The sequence below is a fragment of the Opisthocomus hoazin genome, chromosome 5 (genome assembly GCF_030867145.1).
Source record: "Opisthocomus hoazin isolate bOpiHoa1 chromosome 5, bOpiHoa1.hap1, whole genome shotgun sequence".
Taxonomy (NCBI): Eukaryota; Metazoa; Chordata; class Aves; order Opisthocomiformes; family Opisthocomidae; genus Opisthocomus; species Opisthocomus hoazin.
This window is the reverse complement of record NC_134418.1, coordinates 65,887,094-65,905,581: the sequence shown is the minus strand read 5'-3', so window position 1 is coordinate 65,905,581 and position 18,488 is coordinate 65,887,094. Positions and strand designations below refer to the sequence as shown.

The following is an 18,488-nucleotide window of genomic DNA, read 5'->3' as shown; positions in this document are numbered from 1 at the left end:
CAAATCCACCTTTCCCTAGAAAGGAGTTCTCAGAGAGGTATAAGGTGACAAATTTTTAATTGCAGGCAAACCAGTTCTTTCCAAGCACACCCAATGAATTATCAGCTGATAATGCAAAATGCAAAACAAGCAACATCTTCATTTTGACCTTTTTCTGCATTCCACAATCAAATGGCTCTTATCACAATTGCTGTATCAGAAAAGAACTCTGATTCATTTTAAAGAGAGCCAATAAAATGCAAGTAAAAGTAGGAATGTATTAATCAGTAACTGCTACACACACATACATACAGTCCACATTTAAAAAGTTATACCAGTTATTCATTAATCAGAGTGTACAGCAATCAGTTCTACAAATCCATCTAATTCCTGCAGGTCAGTAAAGGAGCAGGAACTGAGCTGTTCCTCTGGAAGGGTAATCAGTACCTATCAGCTGAATTATTCCTATACAACCAATATACCTAAACTGAGTATGAAATAAAACAGTCCTCAGGAAGTTGTCTTAAAATACTGGCACATATTTCTTGGCTTGCATAGAAGCACAGCATTCAGTTAACAACACAGCATCGCTCAGCTTTGCAACCTGGTCTACTTACATGTTTGCATAAGCCTGGCTACGAGACAGGAGCTCATATGACTACCATGAAGCCACACAGGTTAACACTGAAAACTGTGAAGTAAGCAGAGATAGAGCTGTTCTTGTAATAATCTGGGAAAACTTACTCAGCTGGGGGTACTAGCCAATGAATACACTGATACAAATTGAGGGTATACATTGGGGGATGCTGGGCAAAGAAAGTAGGCGGAGTAAAAAAATAAAGCAGCCTCCAAGAACCAATATATGAGATGCACAAAACACTGCAGATAAACAGAAGCTCTCTTGTTTCTAGCCTGTGCTGACCCAAAGCTTCCTGAGCTAGGACACCCTTTTATTTGGCTCCAAGTTAATATGCTCAAACAGGTTTTGGTACTGCCTCAGTGTGAAGATCAGTTAAGCTTATGAGGTCCCTGCCATATACTGCCTAAACAAGCACACAGGTTCCACGGCAACAGTTGATTCTACAAGCCAGAGAGCTATGCAAACCCACCCCAAAAGGGCAAAGGCACAAGGTTCAACACTTGCAGGACAACAATTTTGACCAAATGTGCTAAAAGACAGTTTCATCCAAGATGACTAGAATTAATATCCTGACTACTTTAAGATGCATTCGAGTTAATTTTACAAATCACTTGTCTTTTGTTGGCATATTATAAAGTCAAAGAACCAGTGTGATTCCAATTCCCCCACTATCCTTTTAGAACAAAACATCCATGACAAACCAGACCAGTCCATACATATCAGTACCCATACATATCACAGCAGTCCATCTCACTTACATTTCCATCATGATTGGGGCAGGAGAGCGGTTTGCCCGCAGCAACAGCGGTGACAGTCTCCAAGATGGAGGACTCTTCAATGCTGTTGTCCGGCGTTCGCTGCAGGACATCCATCAGGTTGGTGATAAAGAAGTTGTTCTGGAGTGCAGAAACCCCTTTCTCTGGCAGAATGGAGGTCTGGCGGCACACGGGGCAAGAAAGGGTTAAGCTATGAGCTGGAATGTAATTCTGTAAGCACCTATGGGCAAGGGAGGTGGAAGGGTAGAAAGAGAGGCAAAGTATCATCAAAGAGGAAAAAAACTCTCTTCAGTTTAAGAACTAGTTTGAAATAGTGCTATCCCTACTTATAAAAGCAAAGGTACATCACCAGGCTTCAGAAGTAAAAATGGTTATGGGAATTTTTTTTTCCTTTAAATCTTTTTTCCTCTGCCACATGAAAAAAGGTTCAATAAGCTGGCATCATTATAAGAGTTATGTGCCTTTCTCTGAGACATTTGTGCAGAGTGGATCCATGCTTCCAGACATCTACTGCATCCTGCTCACAGAATAGTGAAAATGATAAACTATCAGATAAAGTTTGACAGACATGAAGTTATTGCATCAAGTATTTGAGCCCGTGTCTTTAACTGACTAACCAGTGGTTGACCCTTGTCTTTCCAATACAACCTCTCCTTTATTAACTTGCATTTGTGGGTTTAGTGTTTCAGAGCTAAAAGGTGGTCCCAATGAAAGCAATGGAAATGTTTCCATTTATTTCAATTAGGAAAGTTATTTGGTGGTTAGCCAGAATCAACAGAGCTCACTGCTACACAGAGAAGCACGTCCTAGGTTATCACAGTTTATGTTAAGGGGAGTTTTGGAGATTTTTCTTTCTGTTTTATTTGTGTGTGTGCAGGGGTGTTGTTGGGGTTTTTTTAGAAAAACTAAATTTCACAGAATAGAAATCTGACACGAGTTCTGTGATCAACAATATGCAGCAGACTGGTCTAGGTGACAATTAGTGCCACTTTTGGCCTTGAAAATCAAATTAACAGCTGCTGGGCATGCGACATCCAACGGCAATGGGCAATTCAGTAGAGCCCCATAAGCACAGGAAGCTTTCCAGAATGCAGTTCTTAAAGAGTCTAAAATCGGAGCAATGCTACACCAAATTCTTCATGAGATGCCAACCAGGATAGTGTGACCTCACACAGCTACACAGCTCTCACCCACTTCCAAGGGCTTTCCTTGCACCACTGTTCATCCTCACCCGGCAGCTCCCCCCCTGACCTCCCAGCCAGGGCCCTGGCACAGGAGAGCTTGGGCTTTGTGCATCAGAGTTCTTCCAGCCTCTCTCCATAACCAGATCAGCATAAGAGGATTACAGTGAAAACCAGAAGCTGACCTTAGGGTTTACACATGAACTGAAGGCAAGAAACTTAAGACATGGTGGTGAAAAATCTTGACTTCACTGACTTCAGTGAGAATTTCACTGCTGCCTTGAGTAAAGCTGAGGTTTCCTACTCTTCTACAAAAAGACAATTTCATCTGACACACTCGGAGATCCACAATTTTTCTTGCACCCTGCGCAAAATTAGATATGCACACCACAATTCTAACTAAGAGGTAGAAATCTTCTGAACTAAATGTTCACACAAAATACCATTTATTATAATTCTCATGCCATTCAATATATATTCCACAGAGCTGCATCCCATCATCAGATAAAGAACTCTAACCAACAATTGTTCAGATAACTTTTCTGCAGATGCTGTATTCTCTCCACCATTTGACAGATAATATAACATTAAAGTATCACTAAGTATATTCAATTCATTCAGCTGAATACAGTAGAAGGCAGGTTGCTGTTTTATCACAACTCTTTTCAGAGTTTTTCCATCTCAGTCAACGAAGCTGCAGAATAATGAAGACACTTAATCACTGGCTATTAATAATGTATATATCGTGTCTCACCCTTGGACATTACATGATGGGATAATTATTTCTCTGCTTAGTAAATCAACAAAGAAAGGGTTTTATTGTCTCTAATTATAGAATAAACAGTATAAATGTGAGACTATTAATTTGAGGTCCAAATTCTGACCAGTATCACCTTTCACACTGTTGTTACTGTATTCATTAGTTTAATTGGATTTACTTTTTATTTATTCTTGCATAAAGAGAAAGCATTCCAAATATTCCACTGCTGTCTCTTCTTCCTGCCTGCCACAAATAACAGTGTTTTTCTACAGCCCTGTCTCTCCAGCCTTCCCAGACTTTATTGTGCCTTAACACGACCTTTACAAGTGAAAAGTCTCTGTCCACTGAAAGATGCAGAGTTCTGTGCTTGTTGCAAGATACAAATACCTAGTTACTGCCTTGAGGGAAGGACTTACCTCTCACAGAAAGTGTGCAGGCAGGGAAGTACTTTGGGGTTCTTGTAACGGTCCAGGCATATGCTGCAAATCAGAAACTGCTTGTCAATCTGACGGACCACAGGACTTGGGATGTTGGAGCCTTCACTGGCCATCCTAGACCACTGACATATGGGTCCTGTTCCCTTCTACCCTGCACACTGCTGGGGGGGGGGGGGAGAAAGACAGAAAGAAGAAAAATGGCTTATAAACTCCATGAAATAACAAAATCAATAGGCAACTCAGTCACATTTCCTCCTTATGTGAGAATACGTATTTCCATATAAAACTAAATAGCGAAGAATTAAACTTCTAAAACGGTATATTAGTGATGAGAGTCTGGGAAGCAGGCAACCAAGTCTACAACACCACACATAACATCTCTGTCTGGTTTTAAAGAAATCCCACGATAAAAACATTCTTGCACCAGTAGGTTCAACTAATGCTAACAAACATAGGATTTCTTACATCTACAGTACCACTGGCAAAGTGCTTAAACTGGAACTGCACCAAATGGCTGTGCCACAGGCACAGTCAAAATGGTTTACCTAATGTTATTTTCCCCTATCAGTCCTGCTATTGCCCAAGATATGGTAGGTTTGGACTCCAGGAAGACCCCAAGCAGGAACCTCCAGAACCAGCAAGCCCCTGGGAGGGGAGTGCTCAAATTCTGCATCAACATCGGAGGGGGAGGAAGGTGAAATGAAAAGCCTCATGAGAAAAGAAACTGAGCCAAGAAGAGGCATCTGACAGCTGCTGACAATCTGCAAAGGTAGCATGAAGGGTACATGAAGCACATCAAATAATAAATGCAAGAAAAATGGCATTCTAGGTGGGAAGAGTAGTAAGAATCATGTTTCTAGAACTGAAGACTCTTCATAACTCTGGCATAAAAAGCAGTAATTAAAAGAGTAAGAAATAATCTACTAACTGACTGAATTAAAATTGCAGGTTAAAGGAACGCCAGCAGGCTTGGAACTCCTCCTGTCCTGCAACAAGGCACAGGGAGAGAAAAAACTCCTCCTGTGCTGCAACAAGGCACAGGGAGAGAAAAACTTAGCTTCATTTCAGCTGGAGGTACAGATTATAGCTGACAGAATTCATATGTGCAAAGAGAAGACAGGGGAGGAAAAGGAAGGAAGAAACCCCAGAGAAAAGTAAACTGTTGGCTGAAATAGTTTAGGAAAACCTGGCAAGCAGAGGCGCCGGCAGGGTGGCCCAGCAAGAACTCCCCTCCACCAGCGTTTCCATCGGGCTGGAGCTCCGGAGGCACAGGCTTGATCCCCGGGGAGCCGGCCACGCGTCTCCGTCGCACCACGCTCTGCCCGTCCTCCCGCACCCACAGCGAACTGGGGCTCCTCTCTCCCTCGTGTGAGCAGCGAGCGCGGCTGGGCTCCTGCCCCGCGGGTACGCTCCCGAGGTACTAACTTCTGCCCTCAACGTTTTCTACCCCGGTTTTCAGTCATCCATGTCAGATGATTTGATGTTTGGCTTGAGGGCAGTTCAGGCTTTCCGAGACAGCAACACCAAGCCCTGTGCCTTGGTGCTGATCGCGCTCATTCAAAGGTCACTCCGTTCCACAACGATTTGCATGACCTGTAGCGTTTTATTGGCAGCGTTACGTCAGAGCTGCTTCCTGCGCTGATCTGCCGGGGTTAGCTCATGCTGTTCTTCCCGAGCCTGCGTATTCAGCCGTACAGGTATGGTTTACTTACTACATTGAGCAAGTGGCTATTTGTAGGCTAATAACAGTGATTATGGATCACGCTGCACTGACTCCCCTGAAAACAGGTTCCTGGGGAATCACCTCTGTGCTACCGAATACAACAGCATAAAGTTATTCACAATTAAAATACCCAACAGCAGTAAACTGACATGTAATTCAATGGAAAACACTTCTGGCAGGCCCTGTTTCCTTTTTTCCCAAGAAAAGGGAATCTGAAAGGTTAAAAATTGCTATAATACTCGTAAAATATAATGTTTATTCATGATCCAAGAATGTATGATTTCAGTACTGATCATTTGCTTCAGTTTTTTCATTTCTTTCCCCACAGTAAGATAAGATGTGAATATTACATAAAGACAAATTAATTTCACCTATTTAAATGGCATAAATCACACACAATAAACCTTAGGAGATCAACTACGAACCCATATTACTTTTTAAAAGCTCGAGTTAAAAATGGCTTTACAAGAAGTGGAACCAAAATATTTAATTTTCACAAAACAGAGTAGAAAGACCAGACTATCAAACACGCATTAACGTATTCATGCAGTTAGTAGCATAACATGCGGAACGTCAGTGATGTGTTTCAAAAGAAAATTCACTTCACCACTGATGCAGCTGTGTTTGCCTCCCACTCTCCCTACCCAAATGTTAGGGGTGGGGACCCAACCAAAACAGGCAACATAATCCGATGCAGGAAGACTTCTTTGATAAGAAGGGCACCGATACGCTACGAACTGTGTCTTTTTTGGTTATAGATTAAGCATAGACTATTTTAAAAAATTGTGCTTAAGATACGAGAGGTCTGCAGTGAATGCTGCCTGCCATTTAACAGACGAAAGTTCTCTGGTAACCAGATACTTTCTGTAATTTCATCTTTCTGCCACCAAGTACAGCTACACCAGCAAATAGTGTTTATCTAAGGAAAACTCCTGCTGCCTGAAGAATTTAATATTGATTTCATCTGATCTTCATCTCAGTCTTTTGCATTCTCCCAGTCTCATTGCAAAATCAGGTGATTCTTAGAGTGTCATACACAAAGCTCATTCCAGTCACTTTAATTTTCAAATGTTCACACTTTCAGCTTTGTCAGTGAAAGAAATCATTAACAATTCAGAAATTAGTGCTTTTAATATTTGATGTTTTGCCTAGAACGCAGCAGGCAATGATTCTTGTTTATCCCCTGTGCTCTCATAAATCAAGTTTAAAACACGCACCAGAAAATAGAATTTCAGCAGTACATTTCAAGCTTTGGCTACTACCTGGTACAATAACTTCTACAAAAGTGGTTCATTTCAAGAAGTTTTTTTGAGTATGGAATTTCCAGGATTCTGCAGCATCCCTGAGCCAACTCCACCTTTGATGCAATTTTGATGAATGTGATGTAGCTATGAGAAGGATGATTTTGCCCATTGACTCAATGAAAGCAACTGTACAGTCAAAGACTATATGAGGAAAAGCTGGAGATTTTAGATGATGCTTTTGAATTTCGCCAAAGACAGCATTTGTTCTGATTTACTGCAGTGCTCGCAGCAGTTCATCAAAACAGCAACATAAGTTTCAGACATATTAGCAGTGGGAGATTTCACAAAGTAACACTATTTTCACAAGAAAAACACTCTTTTTTGTAGCAGCACGTTCTGAGCTCGGAAACTGCCAGAGCTCTTTTGGAGGTTCATTCTGTCTCACAATCAAATAAAGAGTAGCTTAAGCATGAGCTTTTAAAGTAAGTCTGAGAATCACTTCTCCCTGTATTTACACTTTATAATTTCAACACGCAAAGCCAAAGGTTCGTGAAATGTTGCACCAGATGACATAAAACCCCACCCATTTATCTGTAAGCAGCACACACTGGCAACCCAGTTCAGGTTTGTTAAATCAAGTGCAGAAAAGGGTTCTGAAATGTATACTCTTTGTCACCCCTTTGAGGCTCAAGGGTTGTTATCTTTCCAGCCATCCCGAAAGTGACATTGTTCTTTTTCCTTCTGCTTGGAAATACGACTATCGATTTTCATTCAAAATGCACTATACAGCAAAGAAAGGAGAAAACAATGGCCCTCTCAGCTGGTGGGAAGCCTTGCCCTGCTATGCATGCATGCCTTCGGGGACGAAAGTCAGGGTGCAGCCCCACCCATGTGAAAAGAGCTTCCCATAGCATTAGAAAAGGGAAAAAACCTGTTACAGTACAGTTCCAGAAGAGGTGGTTCAGATAAATAGAGCCATATAATAGGGAAGTGCACCCTTTCTACAGGTATCTTCAAATGAGCTCTGGAATGCCTCAACAGTTACCGAATTCTCTATTAGTCTCCATAGCTCAGCCGAGAAGACGACACAGGGAAAATTTACAACTGTCTGTCCAGTTCCCAGGATTTATTCCTAAAAGAGCAGAACTTGCTGTTGCTGGTGCACTGCTACGACCGAACTCCACCCAGCCAGCGCTGCAACTAGCCTGAAAGTACAGCCTGAGGAGAACAAATTGCTCGCAGCTTGTTCATCCTCTTCTTATCAATGGTATTCACAACCCAGAGGGTCTATTCATGTATTATGAATGAATAGGTTTCCAATGGCAACGTTTCCAAAGGAACCGTTAGGCCTCGGGAGCCGTAAGAAAGGGTGGGGAACCTCAATAATGTTGCTTCAAGGATTGAGGGAGCTGGGGTTTAAAAGTCCTTAAAGCAGATAGATCGCATGCCCACAGTTTTTAGGAATAAAGAACAGATTCAAGCCATTTCTAGCAGCAGCCCCAAAATTACCCAAAACAGAACACACCGAGCAAATTAATAATCATAACCGCCACACAGTCCACTTGTGTAAAAGGCTTGATAAGCTAAATTTGCATTCCTTTCTCTCCCACTCTTGCACTCAGCTTGGTGCCTTGTTTAAAACACAGCAACCCTCTTCATTCTTACAGCATGCAGAAGCATAATGAACGATCAGGGGCCAAAACAGAAGGAGCAACCCAGCAGCAACCACCAGGAATAAGACTGAACAAACTTCAGCATTTTAGACCTACCCATCTTTGTAGAAAAATAGCTTAATCAGTGCAGTGCTGAGGACAAAATCCTTGCCGGGACGGAGCTGCAGTTCCGCAGTAATCCAAACGAGCAAACCATCATCTGCCAATATTTCAAGCCTCACGCGTAAAACTGCTTAAGAATCCCTACCACAGCATAGTCATTATTAAATGCACAACAGATTTTGTGCTCTAAGGAATGACGCTCCATTCCACAAAGAGGACAGGTGGAAAGAAAAATGGAAGAATAAGAGGAGGCCCAGTGAAGTCGTCATGAATTTTTTTTTTCCCCCGGGTCATTTACAAGTGGGAGACCCCTTCAGGATTCAAACCAATCAATCTTTATTTAGCACATCTTTTTCTCACTCAGCCTGTGTAGAAAGACTGCAGCAAATGGTGCGGGGGATTGTGGGATAGGGATGCAGCAGAGAGCTGCAACCAGATTCGCTGCGTTATTTTTTTTTCCTCCCTACTCAGCAATCAGCTGTTTCGAGGCTCCGCGCAGGGCCATTGAATTTGGTCACCAGAATGTTATTACAGGATTAGCAGGCGGAGACAGCTACCACTGTGCATCTGGCATGTCAACGCGGCTAAGAAAGGCATATGCAAATATTACTCGCAAATCGGGAAAAGGATTTAACTCCAAAGGGGTTACGTAACATCCATTACCAGGACGGTAGCCACAGATGAAACGAAAGCACTTTCGTTTATAAAGGAAATGAAGCTGAACACGTAGTGATTCCACCCTGATTTTTCCAGGAGTCGGAGTATTTCTTGGAACATAATTCTTCCCCGCTCCAACTTTCAGCAACAACAAAAGACCTCACAAGCGCTCTTTGTCTCTCCAGATGTTTAAAGCAGACGCAAAGAACCTCTTCAGAAAGCTGACACAGAAACCAGCAGCAGTTTCTTCTACTACAGAGCTGCGTATCTGACCTGACTCAATTCAAATATTTAAGGCAGCAAGTAGCAAATTCATATTTAAGGAATGCGAGAACCAAAGCTATCTTTTGTACAAACATTAATGCAAAGGTGTATTCTCTTAGTTAATCTATTGTTTAAAAAATTATTTAAAATCACAGACCAATTCAGATTTACTTAGGCTATTACCAAAATAAACAGAAATTTGGGTGTCTGGTATTTTTCAGCTATGCAGGGAAGGCTGTTAAAAAGATGCTTCTGAATACACAGACACTGCTGAAGTAAAGCAACACAGAATTAGCTTTGTCTTCCAGTATAACAGCTGGTGGGTTTTGCAGACAAGGTAGTATTTGCATCTCTAAATACAGCGAATCTTTTCTTTTGAAAAAACAAATCATATGCAAGTATTTCAGCTAACTGAGGCTAACAAAGCTTCCCACAAATAAAAGGACACAAAGGTCCATTTGCATCAAGAAGAAAAAACGTGGGGTTTAAATACTGTCTGTGCTAGTCTGACTTAATTAGGACAGATAAAGTTATTTCAGAAGTTTAAAATGTTGTCCTGAGCTCTTTAAGTACAGTTTCCAGAATGTAATAGTTATTCCCTTCTTGGACCGATGAGGTTTGTAGTATTAATAATCATTTAGCACGACTGAGACGTAATCTAAATTCCTGTTAAAAATACAGATTCTGCATACATCATTTACTGTCCCCTTTGCAATCATTTAGCCAGATTGGGTTTATGCATCAGGCAGATCCCGCCTGGTTTCCCTGGGTAATGCCCACAGGGCAAAAGCATGTTGTAATCCGGTTTATAACCTGAGATGAAACATCAGGCAGCAGGTGCGTGCGTGTGTGTGTGTTAGGATTTTGGAACTTGGGCCGAAATACTGCTCCTCTGATTCCCTCAACACGTGCTGAACTCTGTCAGAGAGCGAACCAGGTATGTTTCGTTTTAGCTCCAACATTCAGCAGGACAGAAGCAGCAGGGATCCGCACAGCAGGATTCACAGTTTAAGAAAAGGCCAGAGGTTTCAGGCGCATTTGTGGAGGGGTGGTTTTTTTATGTTTGGTTGGGTTTTTTGTTTTCTTTTTAAGCTGCCTAGAGAACCCCCACTGCAAAGAGCAAGCAACATATTTCACTCGCACAGCGAGGAGATCCAAGGCCTTTTGTTTCTGCCACTGGAACAAAGACACACTTAAAACAAAAACCAAGAGAGGAAATTCAGAAGCGGCACCCCCAGAACAGAGGCGGAAGACTCTCGGACAGAGGCATGCAGACATCACTTAGCTGCTTGCTTTTCCTTGCTCATCTCAAGCATCAAATTTACGTACACTAAACCAGAATGACAAGTATTGCTCAAATTACTATTTCCATTTACGATCAGTAGTAACGACTACATACACCTCGAATCAGAACTGATCCCATAACGTACTTCATGGCCAGAGAAGACTGCAGGAGTCTCAGCTACAGCCACTCTCACAAGCATCTACATCTCCAAATGAGAGATTGCTTCAAAGCGCAGTTATTTTATAATCACCTCTGAGAAGGTGCCCGCTGACAATGAGCTGATGATCTGCAAACAATCCTGCTTCTTCAACAAAACAAAAAATGGGGTACTGTGGCAAGGAAAATGAGACAGAAGTCATAGCATTTCCCTTTGAATGTCAATACGTGGGTTTCTTCTCCCTAGTGAAGAGGAAGTGGATTCGTAGCTCAGTGAACAGTCTTGCACTTTACCCCCATTGCAGTTACTACCCACCAGTTTCAAATAGGTGTACTGTACATGTGTGTCTTTTGAGCTGGGAGATGGAAGTGTGGTTGTTACATGCTTGGTTTTGTGGTGTTGTTTGGTGGTGGTTTTTTTTTAAAAAAACCCAAAAGAACAGGCTATTTTCCCTCAGAAATTTGCTGCACTCATTGTCGCTGCTGACTTACCAGTGAAGTAAGTTCTGGAGAAGAAAATATATAGTACCTGCCATCTTCACAGTGTCACAGAGAGTGGTGTAGCCGCTGTTGCAATTCCCTGTAATTGTCATGGTTTTGGAATAATTTATTCTCTTCCCTGTTCCAAACACAACCAGAATTCATATTCTTAGGGAGCCCATAAATAGTAAGTTACCAAAAAACCCCACAGCTAATTTACAGACCATAGGTACATATTGGTGTATCGCTCCCTAATATTAAATGTCATCCAAACACTCCAGATTAAGACGAATGGTCTGCACTGAAGCCTCTACTATAAATTGACTGAAGGGAGAGTAGTCTAACTCAGCCTGCTGTACAAAAGAGATTTTAAGGTCAGCAGAAAAAAAAATTATTGGGTTAGTCCAAACTAAACGATCAACTAACAGAGTCCTGGCAATTAAGACTGACTGGAAAATAAGAGGTGGGAGAGACCAGAAATCAGTTACCCAAAGCCAACATGCTGGGAATGAGGGCTAGTTTGGGAACACAAATAGAGGAGAGGACGGGCTGTTACAGCCGTCACCCAGCTCCACATCCTTAATTTGACCTTGGTGCCAGGAAAGCAAGTGGGGTGAAACAACAGAGCTCTGCCACGGTGGTGTCACCGAAAATCCGGGAATAAAACCTCGTAACACCAATGTAGTGTTAAAAGGCAGGCATTCTTTATTGCAGCGCTGGATGCACGGGGGATAATTCCACCAAGCGTGCATACCCCATACCTTTTCCGTATAGTTTATATAGATCAAAATATACATATTTATTAGTTTACATAACTTATCCCTTTCATAGTAAAATTAGTTCATTTTCATACACTCCTCCCACCCGCGCTTGCGCAGTGCCTCCTAGTGGTGGTCGTCGGGGGTCTCAGGATGAAGGCTCATCCTCTTCATCACAGTGTCCACTGGTTGACCCCAGCTTCTGCACATGCGCAATCCTCTTCTGGCTCTTGTCCCGCAGCTAGGTCGCTGTAACTATGTCGCTGTAGCTAGGTTGCCTTGACTGGCTCTAGGCGACTGCTAACATTTCAGGTGGGAAACTTTTGTTTCAGTTAATTTAGACAATAGATAAAAACCACAAACACACCTGCAACCATAGTAATGCTATTCCTATTAAAAATCCCCTTTACCGTTATTGTTTAACATTGATAATTACCTGGAAACCAAACTCTCTGTTGCTGGACCTACGTCCAGATGGGCAGGAGCTATACAAGGGACATAACTAGCAACATGGTTTATGTTTATGGTTAACAGATTTCATCTCCCTGGTTACAGTGGGACTGTGCCCATCGTGGGAATTAAGAGGCCTCAGCTGTCTGCACGAGACAGCACCAGCAGAGGTGCCTTTACCTTCCCCCGCCGTGGCTGTGCACCCACGCAGAGCCAGCAGCTCCTGCAGAGCCAGCGCGACTTCCAGCCCGGACTCCATGTTCTCCGATAGCCCAGGCTGCAGTTCACATGGCCTGGGAAGAGCCACAGCTTCCTCCCACTGTGGGCTTGTAGCTAGAGGGCATGTCTGCCCCAAAAGCAGCTCTGCTATGGCCTGGTTCCTCCCCACCAGCCACAGCCTGGAGCCACAATCACCCCCCCATCTTGTGATCCAGTGGAGCAGATGCTTTTCCCCAAAGCTTGTGACCCAACACATGGCTTGTTATAGCCTGGGAGGCAAAGAACTTGAAAGGTTTGCCCAGGATGTAATGCTGGGCTGCTGGCGACCTTCCCAGCCCTGCCCCCCCCAGCACCCATCCTCCTATGCCTTTGCCATGTTATTCTATTTCCTTCTACCTTCTGCTTACGCCTCGTTTAGCTGGCCAGGGTTGTGGCTTTAGTCACACAAGTGCAGCCAGGCTGGGAACAGCCTGGCCTCCCCGTTCAGCCAGGCCAAGCTTGGCTGCTCTGACTGCACTCTCTGCCCATCTCCAGCACCAACGTTGCAAGTCAGGCAGCACCAAACACAGACTGCTTTTCTCCCCTCAGTGCTGTTCTTTCTGTTCCCACTTTTGGGTATTTGCCATTGAGGTGGCAGGGCCAGGCACTATGGTCACCAGAAACAAGCTCTGTATTCTGGCATTTCTTCTGCACTGCAATGGGCTTACCTTCAGGACCACTGTCAGATGTTCGTGTCATGAATTAGGTTTCTTTTAAAAGCTTTCAACTTCTAAAGGCACGGGAATAACATGAATAGAAGCCACTGCTATAAATGAAAGCCTTGCTTAATAGTTTCACATGTTTAATGCTTTGTTGCTTTTTCCTCCTTCCTTTCCTCAGTCTGTAATCAAAGCTTGTAACAGGGTGAACACCTGAAAAAAATGGATGGGCCTCTCAAGACATCAATGTACTATACTTTAAACTATACAACGCACTATGCTTTATACTCCAATTGGTAGAGGAGGGAAGTGTTATGGCTGGCATGTAATGCCCCCTCTTCTCTCTCCCCATCCTCACAACTTCTGCCTCCCTCTGCGGTACCCCTTCTCCACCACCCTTTGGTAGTGCAGTAGTCCAGCTTCCATCCCCATAGAGCCCATCTCCCAACTGTCCTGTCCTTGGATGGAGCTGTGACCTTCCACCAGCTGCCCTGCACACACCGAGGGACAAGACTGGGAGGTTAGGGCTCGTGTGATCACACAGCCATCATTCCACTGAGATACAATACCTAGTTTAAGGCTGTCTGGCTGAGGTTTTCAGGACCTGATTTTGGGTCAGGGCCTAGCACAATAAATTCCAACAGACTTGGAGCACACTGGATGTACTGCACATGCAAGGACAATTCAAGCGCTTGCAGTGGAAGTCCAGGAGCCCCCAACCAAATGGCCAATGTTCTCACAAATGAGATTTCAGAGAGAAGGGGTAGGAAATGAGGGGAAAAGGGCATGCCAAGGGAAATGATAGGATTAAACTGTCACATATCAGGTTAAATTACAGCCTCAGAGCTGTCATTTAGGGCCCTTTCCATGTTTAACAAAATGTCATATTCTCAGGTGAGCTATTAAAAAACATACCCACAGTGAGGTAGGTCCAAGTAATTATTTCAGGGGCTAGATGTTGTGCAGGCCTAAGTAAAAGGATTTTAAATTGTACACTTGCCATCCAAAGCAGCAAGTCAGAGCATCTACACTGAAAAAACTCTACCCTGATTAACTACTTAGTGCTGTTAACATCACCCTTACAATTGTACATTTCTGACTCTCTAGGCCTACCTATTTTGTTAACACTGACAGATCTCTCTTCAGCCTTTATAGATACACAGGCTCAAATAAAACCAAGCTGAATTGACAAATAATTAAAACTGCACATCAAATCAGGGCTGCTTACATAAACGTCTGCTCTGAAATGCTACTTGAAATAAAAGTGCTCCATGGAGACTCCATGCTAATCACTGTTAACCCCTCCAGGTGCAGGATAACAGGCAGTACAGACAAAAGGCAGGAGGCCCACGAGGAATCTATTTGCAAAGAGGTCCCTGGCCTCTTCTACATACTGCTAGATATAAGGTACATTGACAAATGCTCTAGGCATTTTCTTCAGAGTTGCTGAGCAATGGCAAGAAAAGTAAAAGTAAGTAGCAAATGCCCAGTGGTTTTGGTACTGAGCTGTGTGGAGAAGGTCGAACTGCTCAGAGACCATCCCCTCCACCCCCTCCACTCCCTCCTGAGACACTCCTCTGGATCTGCCCCATGTGCATCTCCATCTCACAGTTCTGCAGCTCTCCCTTTAGGAGAGGTGATACACATCAGGGACAGGAGCTTAGTCGTATATTCTCTGTTGACCACTGCAAAGTAAAATTCTTCTGCTTCTGTTTCCATTTACTTCAGCAGGATTTTGTTGAACTACCACAAAGTTCAAATCAGCAAGGGAGAAGGCAGCACCCAGCAATCACCACACGCCATGTAATTTCTTCACACAATTAACTTCCAGACTGCCAGCCCTTTAGAATTTTCTCTTGCAACCTTCAAAATCCCATTTCCCAGCAGACAGAGCATATGGAAAACAAGTTGAGAGAGAGGGGAAAAAAAAAAAGGTGTTTCACAGCAAGAAACAGCAGACGGAATTGAAGTGTTAAAAAAGCAAACAACGGAGGCAGAAAGTGAAGGAATTCACATCTTCTTAGTGCACAGCACACAGCAGATAGGGTGCCTGAGCAGGTAAGGTTTCTGCCAAAAACACATCTGGGAGAGGGACTAGGAAGGAGGGGGAAGGAAGAGCCCCTCTCCCAGAGGGAAGCAAGCTGAATTCAGGCTCATATCCTCTGCCACACGTACATTGTTCAAAAGACGAAATATTAGTTGTTGCACCGCCATATTTACTTTAGCTTTTGTACAGTACCCACCTCATTTTCTTGCCCAGAGCCCAGCAGCGATGTGACTTTCTATGTCTGCTAAGTCTTCTTCTGAACCAAAACAGTTTTCAAAAACACAGTGATATGTCTAAACATCTACATCGTCCTTGGGTTCAGAGAAGACCTTGCTCAAGCGTGAAGTGGCAGGCAGAGGTTTACCGCGGCAGGCTCTTTATGTTGGCAAAACTGCAACACTGAACTTTCACAGCAAGTAGGTAAACACGCAGCTGCATAGAGCAGGTAGTCTGGCAGCACCAGCAGAGGTGAGAAACAATGTCAGAACAACCTTGGCAAGAGGAGCTCTGTGGGTTTGAACAATGGGTGCAGGCATAGGAGTTGAACCACCCGAACAACAGCAACAAAAAGCCATCTACAGCCAGCTGCAACGCTGCGTCCCCCTCCTCCGCACTCACAGGGTCACTCCTTTTGACTTACAGTAGTCAGCTCCAGCACTTCAAAACTTGGAAACACCCAATGGCTGAACTTCACACAGCAAACAGGTCTTTCCAGTCCTCAGCAAGGACACTCGTTTGCTGGTTGCATGCCAGCGCTCCTATTTAAAGAACTGTTGTTATGGGAAAAAGCTGAAACGTGAAAGTACTCTACGTATCTTGTGCCTTATCTGTAGAAATGCACCAATTCCCAGTACGTGTTTCCAGAGCGGACTTTCACTACAGCCACAGTAAGGTGCCGTTCTTTGACTGCAAAGCCCACCATAACTCCAAGCAGGCTGGATCTCCAGACAGTCCTAGTGGCCCTTCTCAGGGCCTACCAAGCAGCTACTCCCCATCCCTACAAAATTCAAGGTCAGGTTGGACGGGGCTCTGAGCAACCTGATCTAGTTGAAGATGTCCCTGCTCATTGCAGGGGGGTTGGGCTAGATGACCTCTAAAGGTCCCTTCCAACCCTAAGCATTCTATGATTCTGTGATTCTATTCTATGATACTCAGGCTTAGCCCAGGCTTTCCTCTGGCCTTTTCCTTGAGGTACAAAGTTTTATACATGACACAAGCTGCAAGGAGCAGCAGTAGTAAAATGTGTCTGCCTTTATCCCTCATCTCCAAAAATAACTCTCCTAAACTTCCTCCTTCCTCCAGGTTCTCATCACTCAGGGCAGGTTCAGGCCAGGTGCCCTGGGCTCCTACAGGGGCATTGCCAGGCTACTTGTAAACAAATGCCCAGCGCTGACGTAGGTCAGACTTCTGCAAAAATAACATTCTCAGAAGACCCTCATACATATCTTCCTGCATGACTATCAGTCTTTTTAACAGACATCACAACTTATGAAGCAACAGCTAATGAAAGAGGAGGTACGTAGAACCATTCATATGACACAGTTTTAAGACTCTCCCAAGCTGAACTGGAATACCCAGCACATTCATTTCTATACAAAAATACATCCATTTTACTTTACAGGAAAACCAGTACATTTTTAAGTACATCAAAAGCAAATGAGGAGACAGCCTAGAAAACAATAGCCATGTGAATGCAGCTGTACTTTTAAATAAAGAAAAGCACCTGGAAAAAACACTGACATCAGGATAGATAGAACAATATTGCCTTAAAACAGCCACATTATCGTCTGGATTGTGATAGCACCTGGAAATGTCTTCCAAGTATCAGAATCCCACTGTGATAGGCATCAGCTACGCAGACCACAGATCCTGTGCAAGCATGGGTAGCCCTTCTTAACATCTCACACAATTCAAGTATTGCCATTTAACTATACCGGTGACACCAAGTACCTTTCTACAGTATGAAACAAATTTTCATAGCAAGCCATTAATTTGGATAAGGGCTATTTTTGTGAAGAAAGCGGTGCGAGATAGCAGCTTATATAGCCTGAATCTTTTGCAGTCAGAGAACAGGAGCAGATCTTAGCACCCTCTTCCCTTTGCAAACTCTATGAGCAAATATAAGAACTGACACTTTAGAAGTAGTCCTTGCTATGACTGTGACAAGATGTACCATGCTGTTATTGATACAGGTTATACGAAGTAAATGACAAAACCCATTAGAGGTGGATGTAAAGTAACCAGCTCTAGGCACTGCTGTGAAGAGTAATAAGAGAAATCCTAGTGGAAAACCAGTAACAAATAGGCTATACGGACTCTACGCTATCTCAGGTACTGAACAACTTCTCTCACTCAGATACACAGTGAGGGGCTGTTAGGATGTATTTGGAATAACTTAAATGCTTTTGGAAGCCTGATGAAACAGCAGTCACTGGGTTTGTGGTAGGTGGAGCATGCTATATTCCGAGTTAAATTTTATTCACAGTTTATTTTTTTTCATAATTTATACCTATTTCTTTTTATTCTTTCTTTTTATTTGCCACAGATCAGAAACCTCTTTTAAGGCTACCAGTAATGTGCTAGAGACTCCTTCATCCTGTGAGCTGTGAAAACCACTGCCCCAGGATGCTACAGTTGTTAATATTTTACAGGCATTCCAGAAGAGAAGGATAAATTCACGGTGGATAAACTGATTAAAGATTTTAAAATACAAAGACATCACCTGTACCAGAAGCACAACTGGAAGCATAATCGTTGAAGATGCAAGAGCATTCTGGAGAGTACCATGATATGTCTGATCTATTCCTACGCCCTTCTGTAGGCATCCACTGCCACCATCCAAATTACAAGGCTAGGCTAGATTTACTTCTGATTTGACCCAGACAAACCTTCAAAATACTCAGTGTAGACATCACAGGAGCTGTCTAAGTAGCCACTCCCTTTTGCCATCATTAATGGA

At 43.3% G+C, this 18,488-nt stretch overlaps 1 protein-coding gene across 15 annotated transcripts in view; it reads right to left on the bottom strand.

The window, feature by feature from the left end:
- TRIM2 (tripartite motif containing 2) overlaps positions 1–18,488 on the bottom strand; it is a 120,381-nt gene that overhangs the window by 37,416 nt on the left and 64,477 nt on the right. For 8 of the 15 annotated variants that reach the window (XM_075421585.1, XM_075421574.1, XM_075421588.1 and 5 more), the window contains exons 2-3: positions 3,753–3,934; positions 1,378–1,615 (exon numbers count right to left, since the gene is read on the bottom strand). In XM_075421585.1, the coding sequence (XP_075277700.1) occupies positions 1,378–1,615; positions 3,753–3,886 (372 nt within the window). In that variant the 5' untranslated portion in view covers positions 3,887–3,934. Of the gene's footprint in view, positions 1–1,377; positions 1,616–3,752; positions 3,935–4,959; positions 5,335–8,509; positions 8,886–18,488 lie in introns of those variants that run through there. The other 7 variants (XM_075421578.1, XM_075421587.1, XM_075421583.1 and 4 more) reach the window with 5 other exon arrangements.